The 18,242-nt window shown below is 41.2% G+C and overlaps 1 protein-coding gene across 1 annotated transcript in view; it reads right to left on the bottom strand.

The window, feature by feature from the left end:
• Positions 1-18,242, bottom strand: part of itgav (integrin, alpha V) — a 136,548-nt gene that overhangs the window by 21,429 nt on the left and 96,877 nt on the right. The window contains exons 15-23 of the mRNA XM_068035578.1: positions 15,525-15,629; positions 13,608-13,663; positions 9,496-9,650; positions 6,153-6,290; positions 5,194-5,261; positions 4,887-5,034; positions 3,941-4,033; positions 3,384-3,463; positions 1,540-1,620 (exon numbers count right to left, since the gene is read on the bottom strand). Of these exons, the coding sequence (XP_067891679.1) occupies positions 1,540-1,620; positions 3,384-3,463; positions 3,941-4,033; positions 4,887-5,034; positions 5,194-5,261; positions 6,153-6,290; positions 9,496-9,650; positions 13,608-13,663; positions 15,525-15,629 (924 nt within the window). The remainder of the gene's footprint in view (positions 1-1,539; positions 1,621-3,383; positions 3,464-3,940; positions 4,034-4,886; positions 5,035-5,193; positions 5,262-6,152; positions 6,291-9,495; positions 9,651-13,607; positions 13,664-15,524; positions 15,630-18,242) is intronic.

Raw genomic sequence — 18,242 nt, 5'->3', positions numbered from 1 at the left:
AGTATGGGATTGAAGGTGATTTAGTGCTTTGGATCAGAAATTGGCTAGCTGAAAGAAGACAGAGGGTGGTGGTTGATGGCAAATGTTCATCCTGGAGTTTAGTTACTAGTGGTGTACCGCAAGGATCTGTTTTGGGGCCATTGCTGTTTGTCATTTTTATAAATGACCTGGATGAAGGTGTAGAAGGGTGGGTTAGTAAATTTGCGGATGACACGAAGGTCGGTGGAGTTGTGGATAGTGCCGAAGGATGTTGTAGGTTACAGAGGGACATAGATAGGCTGCAGAGCTGGGCTGAGAGATGGCAAATGGAGTTTAATGCGGAAAAGTGTGAGGTGATTCACTTTGGAAGGAGTAACAGGAATGCAGAGTACTGGGCTAATGAGAAGATTCTTGGTAGTGTAGATGAACAGAGAGATCTTGGTGTCCAGGTACATAAATCCCTGAAAGTTGCCACCCAGGTTAATAGGGCTGTTAAGAAGGCATATGGTGTGTTAGCTTTTATTAGTAGGGGGATCGAGTTTCGGAGCCACGAGGTCATGCTGCAGCTGTACAAAACTCTGGTGCGGCCGCACCTGGAGTATTGCGTGCAGTTCTGGTCACCGCATTATAGGAAGGATGTGGAAGCTTTGGAAAGGGTGCAGAGGAGATTTACTAGGATGTTGCCTGGTATGGAGGGAAGGTCTTACGAGGAAAGGCTGAGGAACTTGAGGTTGTTTTCGTTAGAGAGAAGGAGGAGGAGAGGTGACTTAATAGAGACATATGAGATAATCAGAGGGTTAGATAGGGTGGATAGTGAGAGTCTTTTTCCTCGGATGGTGATGGCAAACACGAGGGGACATAGCTTTAAGTTGAGGGGTGATAGATATAGGACAGATGTCAGAGGTAGTTTCTTTACACAGAGAGTAGTAGGGGCGTGGAACGCCCTGCCTGCAACAGTAGTAGACTCACCAACTTTAAGGGCATTTAAGTGGTCATTGGATAGACATATGGATGAAAATGGAATAGTGTAGGTCAGATGGTTTCACAGGTCGGCGCAACATCGAGGGCCGAAGGGCCTGTACTGCGCTGTAATGTTCTATGTAAGTACAGCAGATAATGGTGGACATCCTATGCATCTACCAATGAGTCATATACCATAATTAATTGTTAAATCTTGGCATGCTTAACAGATGCATGGCATGTCTAAGGGGCACAAGTTTGATTCACAAATTATGCAAGTTAAGAGCAGAAAATGCTGTGTAGTGAATCAGCTGCTCATTATACATCTTGCCTGATTTACCTTTTCATGGAAGTTAATGGAAAGAAAAATTGAATGAGGTGCATAATAGGTGGCCTATCCGCTACTGTGCAATTTGGCATTCTTACTGTAGTTTAATTTCACAATCGCTGCTTAAGGAAGTTACTATCTAGTTTCTTCCAAGGTGGTTTCATTATTGCACAAACCCTTATTAATTCTACATGAATTATTTCACTGATCATTTGAGAATGACTTAGAATCAAACATTATTTTGCCTCTGTGTTTGAACTTTCAGCACTCACCCTCGGATATCAACTTGAGCCAGAACAGTAATGTCAACTGCATAGGAAACCACCTCACTCGTCGCATTGTTGATGTTGGAACTGCAAAGTAAATGCACAAAAGTGATCAACTGCAGGAAACAATGAACACTCCAAGTCAGCGTGTTTACCACTACTGTGTGATGTTTTTGCTATTTTGTGGGAAGTTGGGGACAGGAATAGGCCAGTCAGCCCAACAAGCCTGTTTTCTGTCATTCAATTAGAACATGGCCGATCTGTATCTTAACTCCATTTACACACCTTTGTTCCATATCACTTTACCCTTACCTATAAAGACTGATTTCAATTGACCCAGCACCACTGCCTTTTGGAGGAGGAAATTCCAGATTTCCACTACCCTTTGCATGAAAAACTGGATCCTGATTGAATTCCTGAATGGCCCAGCTATAATTTTAAGATTATGCCCAGTTGGGGCTGGATTTTCATCTCCCACCGCTACTCCCAGTGGCAGGCGAAAAAATGGCGGCCCACATTTCCTGCCCTGCCACCATGATCTTCCTCGTGGTGGCCCAGGATAATGAGCCAGTCGGGCTGCTCACCCAGTCGCATGGCAGGGGTGGGTTCTCTGATGCCTTTCCACCCAGAGGCCAATTGAGGCTCTCTGACTGGCCAGCAGCTCTTGGCAGTGGGATCCCTGTCCTTAAAGAGACGGGGACCCCAGCACTGGGCAATTAATTGCCTGAACACCATGAAATGCAGCTGGGGGTCCTCTAAACGGCCGAGACAGGGTTCCCTCACCATTCTGGCCTGGCGTCGGGAACCACTCCGGCTGCATAAAATCCAGCTCACTGTCTCTGATGCCAGATTCCAGTAACTTCCTCAGGATTGATGCTAAACATACAGGTCTGTAGTTATCTGGTTTCTCCCTCCCTCCCTTCTTAAATAATTTGTCATTATCCAATCCAAAGGAAGAATTGCAGAATCTAGAGCTCTTTAAAAAAATTGTGACTAATGTATTTGCAATTTCCTCACCTATTTCTTTTAGAACTCTGGGGTGGGAAACATCTGGTCCTGAGATTTGTCTGTTTTAAAAAACCATTATTTTCAACATGATAATTTTTTTAAAATCTTGTATTAAATTCACGAAGGTTCCCTTTTACTGCTAGTACATTTTGTCCTTTTCCTCCAGTGTAAAAATGGACCCAAAGTTATTTTCTTTTTATCCATTATACATGTCATCTACATCTGTTTTAATGGACCCACATTCCTCATTATCACACTTACCTTTAAAATATTTATTTTTTAAAAATTGACTGTTAGCTTTGATGGGAAGCTGGCTAGGAGTGCATTGGAATAATCAAGTCTGTGAGTAACAAAAGCATGGATGAGGGTTTCAGCAGCAGATAAACTGAGATGAGGCATAGTCAGGTGGTATTATGGAACTGGAAGCAGTCAGTCTTAGTGATGGCATGGTTGTGGTCAGACATCAAATATGGCACTAAGCTTGCGAACAGTCTGATTCAGCTGCAGACAGTTGCCAGGGAGAGGGATAGAGTTGACATGTAAAAACAACCCTCTGTGTTAACTGGAAAATGAGTTTACTCCCAGCTTTAACTCCCTTTCTGCATTAGGAATCAGTTTAGGGGCTGTTGAGAAGCATGCAAGGTAATCAAGACGCCTTTGGAACAATGTTGAGACAAAATATTGGTGCAATCGTTCCTTCACGCTGCACTCATCTATCCATTTTGCTAGTGACAGAAGGAAGCAGTTAAAGGTGTGGATCTCATTAACGTACTCACACACTACAAGCCTGACAAATACAAATAATAGAAACTGTCCATAATAATTAGTAAAGAGAAACCTACCTTCGAATCTGCAAGTCAAAGGTAACAGCTGCCTCAGCCTCTTGCAGCTCTTGTACACTGAATCGCAGACCAGCCCACAGCTAGGGGACAAAATCAATTACAAAAATCAATTTCAAATCCTTCAATGCTTCAATCAAACACACGGACTTCTGGACTCTCCTGCTGGCGTGCCAGTAAAGGGGTGGGAAAGTTGCTCGAGGACCTGCTTTGCAACGTCCCTGCCTCTCCCATTTTCCAAAGGGCACATCAGACAGCCTAAAATGCATCTGCCCATAGATAGTCCAGTGCATGCAAAAAATATTGAAATGAAGGAATCACTGCTTCTGCCAGAGTTCACCACCAGTTTTTAGTTTTAAGTCCTGAACTCAAGTTGGACCAAACATCCAGTGGTCAAAAGTTGGCAGAGGGGGCCTCAGAGGTTTCTTCACAGAAGCCTGCCACAGCAACTTTCTGGCCTGGGTTTGGCAGTCCTGTCTGAGAAGCGGTCTGATCAAAATGCTTAAACTGCTCCATTCTAAAAGTACTAATTCCTCCAAATATCAAGATTAGTTTCTTACATTTGTTCCAGCTTTCATAGGGTTTCCAAGGTCACAAACTACCATCCGAGTTTGATTTTCTGTCTTGTAAGCACAGGACAATCTAGTAAGACTCTGAAAAACAAAGATGTACCCACAACTTTTACCACCAATTGTAAATAAAGAGCTTACCCCCTAACATCTTCCTAAAACCTTAGTTCACGCTACCTTATACATAATTATATAATTGCTTAACAGGCTCAACCAGCCAACCAGCTCCCACATCCTTGCTTTTCAGGTTTTAAACATGTCTTATTTTGTTCATTATGTGGTTTTTTATTTGTTTATGGGATGTGGGCATCCCTGGCATTTACTGCCCATCATTGATTGCCCTTGAGAAGGTGTTGGTGAGCTGTCTTCTTGAACCGCTGCAGTCCATGTGATGTAGGTACTCCCGCAGTGCTGTTAGGGAGGGAGTTCCAGGTTTGTGACCCAGCGGCAGTAAAGGAACGATGATATGTTTGCAAATCAAGGTGGTGGTGTCCTCATGTGCCTGCTACCCCTGTTCTTCTAGGTGGTAGAGTTGTTATAATAATAGATTACTACAATTTAAATAGAATACCAATAATGCTACAAAACCTGTGCATTCCAAATTAAATGCCAACACTGTCTACCATTTTGTTTATCTGTGGAACTATTTAATTAACTGTACATATGGTGACAAACAAATTCTAAAGAGTTAATCAACAGTACAGGTTATTTAAAAAACCCATGCTATTCTTTAAAATTGTTTCTGCTCCCATTACTGTTTGAGTCCTTTCTAATTTGCATTGTCAAAACAACAACCGAATGTGCTAGAAGCTTATATTAATATTTATATAGATATGATCGTTTTAGATATAGCTGTGGCACAAATTGTAGTACTGGAATCTAATGTTACCTCTGCAAGACACACAAATTTAATACACAAAAGGTTCAAACTGCCTACTTTATTGTTGCGAACAACCCCAATATAATCCGCTTGTGGTGGTAACATGATGTACAGTTCCGCTTCATAGGCTCCTTCACCTTCATTCTGTGCATTTACATTCAGGGTTAAGGGATTATCATCACCGATGTACAGCTGCTTTCGATCCCTGAAGAGGAAATGGATCACATGTGAGCATCATTTTTAAATTGAGAGCCTCAAGTATTACACAGAAAGCTAAAACAATTAGACTTGTTTGAAATCTAATTAAAAATTATTGTATTAACAGGATTAAGGGGACACCCAGTCGCAATTTCCGTGAACATACCCTCGCACAGAGAGTTTAAGATCAGGTTTACAGATGTTGTCATCACCACAATCCAGTAAAATATGGGCCTGAAAAAGAGAAGGAAAACGCCAATTAAGTAATGATGCACAAACAGAACAGGTAGTTTGGCCAAATCACTGTGCAGCCCCCAGAATACAACATGACTTTAATTTGGAACAAATGGTGTATCAGAAAAAGAAAATGTTATTTCCTGTGCTAAATCTAGATGAGAAGAGTTTGTGATGTGTCATGCGGCAAGTTTCCATAGTCAGTGGAGAGTGAAAACTTTGCATTGTAGCAGTTACAGAGAGACACACAGCATTAAGATGAACTGTCAGAAAAATGGTTTTATTTCAAACTCTTGCACAGACTTTGTTTTGATCATAGCACCCAAACTGTTGTGTCGGCAAATGCTTCAACGCAAGCTAAACAAATGATTTCCAAGGATTGTTCAAAACATTGCATTTTGCATTAGCAAATTTCTTGAAATGGGTCCAGTTATGCGAATCTGAAAAGCTAACAAAAAAGTTGTCATTACAGATCACATGGAATGTCTGATCTCAGAGAGGGGATGAACTGTGGAGGGCACGGAGAAAGAAAAATGGAACAGCGATGAGTTGAAACCTGACACTTCCCTGCCAGGGAAGGAAAATCTACCAGCAATCAAGCAGGCTGCTCTTGCGCATCTCCTAAAACAAAGTTATTTACAATGATGCATGGGTAAACCAGGTTCCTTACCTGCTTTAATGGCCAGGGAATGGTCCATGGCCTGAGTATTTGGAGGGCTTGTGGATAAGGTACAGAGAGAAATAAATTGAATAAATGGATAAAAGTTAATTTTAGCAATATTTAGCACTTCAAAATTATTGGATTTAAAAAATACGTGCAAGAAAAGAAAAATCACCAAACATGCAAATAATTAGCCAAGTTCATAGAAAAAAAATGTACAGGTTACTGACCTGTTTGGTGATATTATTTGGGGTAAATTGGTTGAGAATTGGTTGCAGTCCATTGCCATCTGCTGCAGTTTTTAAATCTAGGCTGTACTCCATGTAGATAGCAATGTGCGTCAGTTTGTCTCTGAACTCATTCTCATCCTATAAATTAAAAGATAAAAGCTTCACTTGGTAAATTTTATGTCCTTCAAACACAAATAAATTCCTACAAGCTGATAAATGACACAGCGAACAACACAGTCCATATTTCATGGGACACTAAGCCATTTCAAATTTCAGAGACGGAGGATTTCAGTGTATGAACATCACCATAAAAGGAGATAGGAGCTATTATTCCATAATTCCATTAGGAGATCCAGTGTCACAACGACAAACTGCTACACAGTACCATTTTTTTTTTCCAGATAGCCCTAGTAATGATGTTAATGATGACATGCCAATATCTCTGGATCAGCTACTTCAAGCAAAACTTACTGTCCTGCAGGGCCCCACCTGCCAAGAATGAGGCATATTAATTTCGCCATATAAACATTGAATTTAAACTGTTACTGGAGTAAAGAAAGAACTTGCTTTAAAAAAAAAGACCCTTGACTGGAAAGACATTTGCATATTGACAGACAGTGCTCAAAAAGGGACAAAAGACCATTCCCTGACACATTCAATCCACAATGGACTTTTGATTATCAGACGTTGAAAGTGGAGGGGCTAGCATTGCAGGTTGATGGCTAAGATCGTCAAAGACACAAATGGACGTGGTCACACCAGCTAGTCACATGACTAAGCTGCTGGGCCACCAGAGTTTTTTGAATTTGAACTTCCCACAGAATTTTGAACTGGGAGAAGGCGGTTTGCTCCTGGGCTGAGAAGACCTCTCTTCTGCCTGCTCCCATCTCTTTCTCACGGAACTGAAAACCACTGAAGACATATGAACTCCAAGAGAGAAAAGTCTCCAATACTGAACAAGGTTTAAGAAGAATACCGGGCCCCAATGAAAAGCAAGGACTGCCTACAAAAGGACTCTACAGTGAGCTCGAAGAACCGTAACAACAATTTCAGATATTGCCTTCACCCTTTCCACTTCAATCTTTCTTCTTCTCTGTCTCTATTTGCATGTGTGTATCGCATGGGGTGTGGTGTGTATCCATAGGCGTTAACCGAATTAGAGTTTTTAGTTTAATAAATTTCACTTTTCTTCTTTAAACCTAAGAAAGCCTGTTTGTGCTCATTTCTTTGCCTTATAATTAGAAAGCGGTGAACAAGGATTCACCAAGTGGGAGCTCAAAACACAATGTGTTGAAAATCAAACCCTGTTACAGTTAAGACCAGGTGAAGGTTGAGATGGATCCCTAGACACCTTTTTCACCTGGTCGTAACATTACACTCAAATATAAAATCAGGATCAAATGTAAAACATCACAAAAATTTGTGCTGCAGCAGATTAAAGCAGCTGCTGGACAACACAGCAGGTCAAAAGTGTTTTCAGAGCATGCTGCAGCAAGTATAGAAACACTTGGAAGTACCCAAACACTCCCCTCTTACAGCACAACAGGCCTTTCTTTTTTTTTTAAGAAAGTACATTGGTACTTGCCGTTGTTCATATTCAGTCAATCTTCAACAAAAAACACATTTGGATAAAACAGAAAATGCACAGCAGGTGAGTCAACATCCAAAAGAGAAAGAGGGGCTAACTTTTTCCTTATGTTTATTAAAAATTTACTTATGTTTCCCTTTAAGTACTGACTGGCCTATCGTGCATTTCCAGCCTTATCTATATTTAATTTCAGATTTGCTTCAAAAGGATATATGAAACATACGAACTTACGAGTTAGGAGCAGGGCTAGGCCACTCGGCCCCTTGAGCCTGCTCCGCCATTCAATATCATGGCTGATCTGATTGTAACCTCGATTCCACATTCCCGCCTACCCCCAATAACCTTTCAGCCTCCACCCCCACCCTTGCTTATCAAAAATTTATCTATCTCTGCATTAAAAATATTAAAAGACTCTGCTTCCACTGCCTTTTGGGGAAGAGAGTTCCAAAGAATCATGACCCTCAGAGAAAAAAATTCTCCTAATTAGTCTTAAATGGGCAACCCCTTATTTTGAAATAGTGACCCCTATTCCACAAGAGGAAACATCCTTTCTACATGCACCCTGTCAAGACCCCTCAGGATCTTATATGTTTCAATAAAAGATCATGTCCTGCAGTCCACTGCTTGTAAGCTGCATTTTTTTTATTCTTTCATGGTATGTGGGTGTCACTGGAAAGGCCAGCATTTGTTGCTCATCCCTAATTGCCCTTGACAAATGAGTGGCTTGCTTGACCATTTCAGAGGGCAGTTAGGAGTAAACCATATTGCTGTGGGTCTGGAGTCATATTTAGGGCAGTCTGGGTAAGGATGGCAGATTTCCTTCCCGAAAGGCATTAGTGAACCAGATGAGTTTTTATGACAATCGATGATGGTTTCATGGCAGCATTACTGAGACTAGCTCTCGATTCCAGATTTTTATTAATTGAAGTTAAATTCCACTAGCTGCTATGGTGGGATTTGAACCCATGTCCAAGGCATTAGCCTGGGCCTCTGGATTTCTAGTCCAGTGACTTTACCACTGCACTACCATCTCCCTTTAGTTGCATTTGTGTAAGGTGAAGCCATTTAAAAAAAAACTATTAACGTTGTATCAAGTTCCCCTTTGTTTTGGAATTTTCACCTGCTTCATCAAACTTTCCTGATATCTTTACAAATAAATAAAAGCCAATTTGGCATATGCCCGAATGAATTCTTTAGGAAGCTGTCTGCCAACACCAGAAACATCCCAGGCGTAATTCACTTCTACATTTTTCCCTCGGTGCTGTGAGGAGACATCGTCTCCACATGGTGCTGCCTTGCCTGACATGGCTCAGATCATCAATTTAGCAGAACAGAACTCAAACTTATATGTAACCCAGTTCAACAGCTATGAATAGCTATGCTAACTGTCCTGGTATTTAAAAACCCTCAAAACTGATATTCAAGTATTAGCACTGTTCACAAGGCTTGTGTGTAAATATAGCACACACAGTCCTGAAGTTTTATGCCATAGAGTAGAGTATCCATTATCCTCCACATGCTGAAAATGATGGCATGGCCCAAATGCTCCACCAATGGAGGAAACGACAGACTGCAATGGTATACCTCTTAGACACTAATTTCAGGGCAAGTGGGAGCAGCTCACTTGCTGTCTTAGCTGAATATGATGTGTAACTTGAGGACATTGAGAACAGCAAGAATCTTGCATTCAGAATAAATTTTAAAAAATACAATTTTGCTCAAATAAGAGAAATAGCCAAAATGGTAAAGACATACTCTCAGGTAGGCTATCAATTCTTCACAAACTTTCCTTCGGCTATTTTCTACTTTCATTTTCTTCTTATAAGAGGAAAGAGAATGGTGGAGAAACATAGCTCTCTTTATAGCACCTTTCTGTTTTAGTTTATCCAGCTGTAATTCCACATTAAAATCTGCAAACATACAAGACTCAACATCAGCTTTAAGTATACAATACAAAGCAAGAAAATATGAATATTAAACAAATCAATGGATCAATTAAAAGGAATACTTCAAACAACTGAGATGAGACATGCCTTTGCAATGTGACCTAGGGGTTAATTATCACATAAAAAATAGTGTTTAAGAATACAACTGAAACTCCTCCAATGCTTAGTGGATAAAGGCACTGCCAGGTGTACTACCACTACATCATTGTCCTTTATGATACTTCTCAAATACTGACGACATCTCAAGAGCACTTTATACAGCAGCGGAAAAAGTTGGGCGCTGAGCAGGAGCGTATACAAATAACAAAGTTGGGAAGGGGTGGAGTTAGCATGGTGAAATGGAGGAATAGAAGTGTTTCAGGAGGTTCTTGAAAATAGAGCGAGAGGTGAAACTAAGGACATGGATCTTAAAATTAATTTTCTGGGGCACAGGGAGTCAGTGCGGCTTTGCGAGAGCTGGGTTATTGGACTGCGGGAATTTGTGCACGTGAAGACTCAGGCCATAGGGTTTTGAATGAATTGTCTTTCATGGAGAATGGACACCGTGAGGTAGACAAGGAGAGTGCTGGAGAAGTCATGGTTCAAGGAGTGAAAGATAAGGATCGGGAATTCTGCATCTTTGGGTGGAGTTGGCTCTGGTGGGCAGAGTCAATGGTTGGGATGGTGGGTGGGGGTGATGTTTCAGAAGCAAAAGGATAGAAATCTTGGTCATAGGTTGTATGTTGAAAATGAAGCTCAGTTCAAACTCTGTCAAGTAGTCTGCCAAGGTTCTGTACACACTTGCAGAACAGCAAGAACCTATCGAGACTAAGAAGGGCCAAGTTAAATTCCAATCTATGATGAGTTAGCTGGATAGTGGCTGGCATAATTGTAGGTGAGTTACAGCGATTCGCAGTACCCATGGCCAAGGAAAGAAAATAATTCTTGTTCTTCATAGCTATCCAGTGGACCCTGCTAGAAAGTATGGGCTGGATTTTGCTGAGGTCCCAACGTTGGGATCCGTGGCAGGAAGGTGGGGGAGCCAGAAGATTGTACCGGCAGCAGCCTGCCACGGAGCCCAATGCTGGGAGTGCCGGGCCCGATTTTTCCGGCAGCGGTGCAGCTCTGTGGCGGCCCCCCCTCCCCGCCGCGGGGCAATGGGACCTGACTTTGAATATGTAAATTAATAAAATGAATACATTTAAATAAAGTTGGGAGCGATCTTACCTGCTGCCCGGGATCTTCCAAGCGGCGGCCAGCACTCACCCGCCTTCACTTCCCTGTCCAAGAAAAACTGGTGCCACCGAGGTGGGGAACGGTGGATGTTTGGATGTTCAGTGTAAGTGGGGGGGAGGGGGGGGTACAGACTCCAATGTGCATTAATAGTGTAGGGGAGGGGGCGAAGGGGTGACCTCTGCACTTTGAACAGTTTGGTGGGGGGGGCGGGTGGTGGGGAAGGTCAAGTCTTGCATATAAGTCTTTTTGGGGGGGGGGGGAGTGGGGGGAGGGAAGAGGGCAAGTGTTATTGGGAGGGCTGATATTTTCTACTGCGGTGTACTGGTGGGGGTATGGTTTTAAATATTTAAATTTAATGGCAGGTCTAGCCGACCATCGTATTATCTTGAGCCACTGCACGGTAGATTGTGGCGGCATGGTGGTGCGCAGCCTGCATTTTTTTCGCATGCCACAGCTACCAATGGCAGGAAAATGTAATTCAGCCCTATGAGTGTAATATCCTCCATAGTTAAGTAATCTGACAAAACTTGCTGTTTAGGCTCACAGATGTAAAATGACCATTTGTTCAATTTCTGAAACACTGTAGAATTGCAGTGTACATACCAGCTGCAAAAGCACTATCTGCCTTAGCCACTGAGTTAGTGGGTACAATGGCTGCAGTGCTTTCTTACTAACATTAGATGTCACCATAACACATTCTAGCATTGATGAAGAATGGGAACACAAAAGCTGGAGACATCTCCTGAGCGGAGCAAGATGACTCCAAGGGGACACTTGAAATAATGTTTCAGAAGAGTACCAGTACATGCTGAAATCTCCTCCAACCACACACAAAGTAACATTTATTTTACACAAAACCATTAACTGCTTGTGCACAAGATATACAGAATGGGTTTGAATTTCCTTGATCCGACTTAACGTCAAAATTAATGCCTGTTTCCACACTGATTTTGATGATTGCAACCTTTGCCAAAATTTCCTGAGAATCTCATTAGCCTATGCAGGAACATGAAAATCGACGTAAAGCAAGCAGATATCAGCATAAACAATCAGAGCCCAATAAAAACTCTAACCATGCATCAGCCTCATCAAGATCTCCCTTTAACTTACTGATGTTATGAAAATTAAAGTTTGAAGCCACCAAACCATCACAGGAATGGGAGTAGGAAATTCACCCCGGGACCTGTTCTGCCATTCAATTATATCATGGCTGATCTGTATCTTAATTCCATCTTATCCTGTATTGTTCATTATCCCTTTAATACCATTACCTAACAAAAATCTATTTATTGCATTAGAAATCTTCAATTGACCTAGTCTCAACAGCTTTTTGGGGGAGACAATTACAGAATTCCGCTACCCTTTAGGTGATAAAGTGCTTCCTGATGTCTCCTCTGAAAGGCCTCACTCTAAATTTAAAGGTTATTCCCTCTTGTTCTAGACTTTTTCAGCAGAGGAAATAGTTTATCTACCCTATTAAATCCTTTAATCACTTTAAACACCTCAATCAGTTCACCCCTTAATCTTATATCCTCAAGGGAATAGGATCATTTATACCTATTAAGCATGCTTAAGGAAATACAACTGTGGAAGCTTTTCTCTTTTTTAAAAAATGTAACAGATGCTGATGCTGTAACAAAGTAATTAAAGATACAGAAAATGCAGTGTCGGTGTCAGTAAGGAAAAATCACTAAAAGAAGAATTACTATAAGACACCAGAAATAATGACTTTTGGTTCTGTTTGTACCCAAAATTTTAATGTAATGTTACACCCATTCAGAATTGTCTAAACATAGGAAGCTCATCTTTTGTAACAGGGATGCAGCTAAGTTGTTGAGCTATGTGTGGACGCAGTAGAAGTAACTTGGAAGCGGTGCAAATGATTGAGGAAATCTGCATAGTGATGTTTCAGCATAAAACCAACGCAAAGCAATTATGCGCATATTTCCTCGTAGTTGGTGGGGGAGGGGGGAGCTGGGAAACAGTACACTTACACTCTTACGATGTAATTATCCAGAAACGTCCCAGGAAATTTGCACTGATGGGATTTAGAGATGCTAGATCTTCCTTTCTTTCTTTTTCCATTCTTTACAGAATAGGGATGCACCACAATACATAAATGTTTCAAGCCCTTGGTAGACAATCCCTTCAGTCCCTGAACACTGACAGCATTAAGTTCATTTTGATGACACTGAGCCAAATCTGCATTACTTCATTGATATAGCCAAATGTAGTTTGAACAGAATCAAATTCTAATTTGTAAATAACATAAGGGCAGCAATTAAATGGCCATTACTGTACCAATCATCAAGTGCGGCATTAAAGGACCTACATGAGCTTCACTTCAGGTCTTATTAGACAGCCAGAGCCAAACATTAGCTGGCATACAAGATTGTTTTGCCAACTGGGCCAAGTGAGAGTTTGACAGGTCCATCTCACTATTCTCAAATGGATCACAATGACCAGCTCAGCTTGTGTTCTGGCACAGCTAATTAGCTGTAGGCTTTGTTCAGCCCTGAAGATAACTGGATCACCCAGCTCTAAACAATTTTATCTTATGTTTTGGTTTCTCACTGCACTAGCAAGATAGCATAACCATTCAATTTACTGTAGCTCAGAACTAAAATAACAGAACATAGAAAAACTGTGGTTTATTTAAATTGTACAAAACTGCAGAATGTGCACATCTGATAAGATCAAACTCACCCAAGTATTCTGTGGCTCTTATTCCAAATGCACTTAAGCAAAATGTAACTGTAAAACTAATGAAGGGAGAAGAGGTTATCAGCAACTGTGACAAGCCTAGATTTTTGAGACAACAGTTTTTTTTTTCATTAAATTGGAAGTCAAATGCAAGAAAAACATGGACTAAATGCAGATGTACTGCTTAAAGTGAAATTCCAGCATAGGCCTGTAGCACTGTGGTCTACTTACAGGCTATACATGTCAAAGATGTAATTCCCTAATTGTGACCCAAAATGTTTTATTTTGAGTTCTGAAAGACTTACAACTTTCCTGTTAAATGATCTCATAAGCTGAAGCACTTTTTAATTATCTGCAGTCCGAACCAATAAATTGGGAACTGCAAACAGGAAATAAATTTTCTGGCTAGAACTTTAACTTTTCAACTTCTTTATAGATTTATATTTATGCTTTTACATTTGAGGGAGTTCTCTCAAGGTGGAGCCCATGGATCAGGATTCATTTCTAATTCAGAATTGCTTTCATTAGTAGAACATGGAAATGTAAGTGTTATTTTTATTTTGACTCTATCAACAGTTTAAACAGAATTCACAATGCAGGTTATCACATCACTATAATCCTCATTGTAAAGGCCTGCTACCCGACCTGGGACGGGTTCGGGTTGGGTCGGGTCGCTTTTCCGGATCCAGCTTTCGGGCTCGGGTCAGGGCCAGATCCGGGTTGGACACACACAGCAAAAATTGCAGGTAAGTGTTTAAAGGAAAAAAACCTACCTGAGCTGGGAGTCCGGGACGTCAAAGAAGGAAACTCTGAGTCTGCGCAGCGAGTGACTGAGCATCTCTAATGACGTCATCACACTCATGCTGCAGCTTCCTGAAGACTGGGAGTCGCAAGGTAAGTAAAGGGAATGTTCCGGTGATCGGGTCGGGTCGGGAAAAATTGGAGGGACTTGGGCCAGGTCGGGCTCGGGTACGATGTGGTCCTGTCGGGTTCGGGACGGGTTTTTTTCCCCCTGATCTGAGCAGGCCTTTACCTCAGTGTATAAATTGGTATCAAAGATACAGAAACATTTTTTCAAGTTTTTACCTGTAGAGTGATAACAATCTTTAGCATTTGTGCTTCAAGTTAATTTTTTGTATTCATCAAAGTGTAGGCTTAAGGGCTGGGGACTAGAATACTTTCTACTTAAAGCATGCCAGGGGCAATATCCAACAATGGAAAAGCAATCTGGGCATTAACGAACTGTCTGCCTGTTATACACTGCCAGATCTTCCTATCCACTGAAGTCAATGGGAGAAAAATCAAGCAGGCTTTTTAAATGACCAAGATAAAAGTCACAAAGTTCTGAGGAACCAAAGTTAATTAGCTTGATGAACTATGGATGGGAATAGCAGAGAGTTTTTTGTTGCCCCTTTTAGTATATAAAAGAAAAAGATCTTGCATTCATTTGGCACCTTAGCAGATCCTCAAGATGTCCCACAGTGCTCACACAATGGATTACTTTTGAAGTGCAGTAACTTTAGTTACTTAAGCAAACATGGCAGCCGGTTTGTACTCAGCAAAGTCCACAAACAGCAAATGAAATGAATGACCAGTTAATCTGTTTTGGTTAAAGGAGAAACATTTTCTCAAATTCAATAACATTTCAACTATTTAATTCATGTTATTCATGCCTGGCTTTCAAGCAAATTAAAGTTTCATATTTGTCTGGAAGCTTGTGGTGTATCATCAATAAACATTTGAAATTATTACAGTCAAAGTAGTTTATAAGACTAAAAGACTAAACATCTGGAATTTCATTGATTCTATTTACTTGACAAGGCACAAATCAAACTGGTCACCACGAACAGCAAACAGAGAAACAGAAATCAGTGATTTGGGATTCAGAATGCCCCTCCCATTACACAGGGCTGAACTTACCAGGAGACCATGACATTTTCTCTCAGTGTACAGCTTTTGTTCTCTGGATTCAAGATTGATGGGCTGACCTCTAATGAAGCATTCACATGAATTACTGGTCTAGCTCTGACAGTTTGAAACATAAGAAAAAACCTTCGATTAATGGTGTCCAGTTGGAGAGGTTCTGAACAATCTTATTTTCTGCAGATGTACAACATGCCATTTTAGACCCTTGTTCAACTGGATTCATGGTGCTGCTCAGCACCATGATTATTTGGCAACCTAGCTTCCATTCAACTAGGTGACAAAATCCTCCCTTTGTTTGCCACATTGAGGATGTGCAGGAGGACAGAAAACCTTGAAGACAGGTAGGAACGTAGGACATAGGAAGATAGGAAGATAGGAACAGGAGTAGGCCATTCAATGAGATCATGGCTGATCTGTGGCCTAACTCCATATACCTACCTTTGGTCCATATCCCTTAATATCTTTGCTTAACAAAAATCTATCTCAGATTTAAAAGTAACTACTGTTCTCGCTTCAACTGCTGTTTGTGGGAGAGAGTTCCAAACCTCTACCACCCTTTGCGTGAAGAAGTGCTTCCTAACATCTCTCCTGAACGGTCTGGCCCTAATTTTTAGATTATGCCTCCTAGATTTAGCATCTCCAACCAGTGGAAATAGTTTATCTTTATCTACCCTGTCTTTTCCTGTTAATATCTTGAAGACTTCAATCAGATCAGCCCTTAACCTTCTTATCATTCTCGTAAACCTACGTTGCAGTCCCTCCAAGGCCAATATATCCTTCCTAAGGTGTGGTGCCCAGAACTGCTCACAGTACTCCAAGTGGGTCTAACCAGGGTTTTGTACAGCTGCAGCATAACTTCAGTGTCTTTATACTCCAATCCTCTAGATAAAAAGGCTAGCATTGCATTAGCCTTTTTGATTATTTTCTGCACTTGCTTGTGGCATTTTAAATATCTATGCACCTGAACCTCCAAGTCTCTTTGGACAGCCACTGTACTTAACCTCTTCCCATTTAGAAAGTACCCTGCTCTATCCTTTTTTGGTCCAAAATGGATAACCTCATACTTGCCCGCATTGAAATCCATCTGCCACAGTTTTGCCCATTCACCTAGTCTGTCAATATCTCCTTGCAATTTTATGCTATCATCTAGACTGTCTACAATACCGCCTAACTTTGTATCATCAGCAAATTTGGATATTTGACTTACTATGCCATCATCCAAGTCGTTAATGAATAATGTGAATAATTGTGGCCCCAACACAGATCCCTGCGGGACACCACTAGTCACATCCTGCCGATCAGAGTACTTACCCATTATTCCCACTCTCTGTCGCCTGCCACTCAACCAACTTCCTAACCATGTCAATAATTTGTCCTTAACTCCATGGACTTCTACCTTAGTTAACAGTCTCTTATGTGGGACTTTATCAAATGTCTTCTGGAAGTCCATATAAATAACTTCCATAGACATTCCCCTGTCCACTACCTTAGTCACCTCTTCAAAAAATTCAATGAGATTTGCTCAGGCATGACTTTCCCATCATGAATCCATGCTGGCTGTCCCTGATTAACTGAAATTTTTCGAGGTGTCCAGTTACCCTATCCTTGATTATAGACTCCAGCAATTTCCCCACCACAGATGTTAGGCTAACTGGTCTGTAGTTCCCTGGTTTCTCCCTTTCACCCTTCTTAAAAAGTGGAGCGACATGTGCAACTTTCCAATCCAGAGGGACCACTCCTGAATCTAGGGAACTCTGAAAGATTATAGTTAAGGCATCTACAATGTGCTCCCCTACTTCCTTTAACACCCTCAGATGGAAACCATCAGGTCCTGGGGATTTCTCACTCTTTAGTTCCATTAATTTCCTCGTTACTGATGTTTTACTTAACATTAAATTATATTAAGTCCCTGTTAAGAAACATACACCCTTCTACGTTCCATTTCTCGACCCATCAAGAATTTTTGTGCTTTCGATAAAATTGTCACAAAGTCCATTTTAACAGGATTTTATAATCAGCCATTCTTTAATTGGGCGTCAATGCCAATGTGCTCTCTTCTCATATAGGATTTGCAACTCCAAAATACTTGAGGTATGCTGATACAATCCTTCAAATGTGACAAAACAGACAGACAATCAGTTTGCTTTTACAGTACAGCTTAAATATAAAACCAGGCCCAATATCAGGTATTCTAGTAGTTCTATCATAAAATCAAAATCCCACAGGCCTTTCCACTACATTAAATAATTTTTTAAAAATCAGGATAATTAGCAAATTTTAATCTGTATAGTGGACTAACTTGCGAACCCCACACTAGCAGGGAATCTGCTTAATAAGTTTATTTTATATTTTTATTTATTTAGAGATACAGCACTGAAACAGGCCCTTAGGGCTACCGAGTCTGTGCCGACCAACAACCACCCATTTATACTAACCCTACATTAACCCCATATTCCCTACCACATCCCCACCATTCTCCTGCCACCTACCTACCCTAGGGGCAATTTACAATGGCCAATTTACCTATCAACCTGCAAGTCTTTGGCTGTGGGAGAAAACCGGAGCACCCAGCAGAAACCCACGCGGTCACAGGGAGAACTTGCAAACTCCGCACAGGCAGTACCCAGAACTGAACCCGGGTCGCAGGAGCTGTGAGGCTGCGGTGCTAACCACTGCGCCAGGTGTTACAACCAGGTGCGAAAGGTGTCTAGG

Source organism: Heterodontus francisci, chromosome 7 (genome assembly GCF_036365525.1).
Source record: "Heterodontus francisci isolate sHetFra1 chromosome 7, sHetFra1.hap1, whole genome shotgun sequence".
In the NCBI taxonomy this organism is placed as follows: Eukaryota; Metazoa; Chordata; class Chondrichthyes; order Heterodontiformes; family Heterodontidae; genus Heterodontus; species Heterodontus francisci.
The sequence above is the reverse complement of the archived record's forward strand: the minus strand, read 5'-3'. Positions and strand labels throughout refer to the sequence as shown.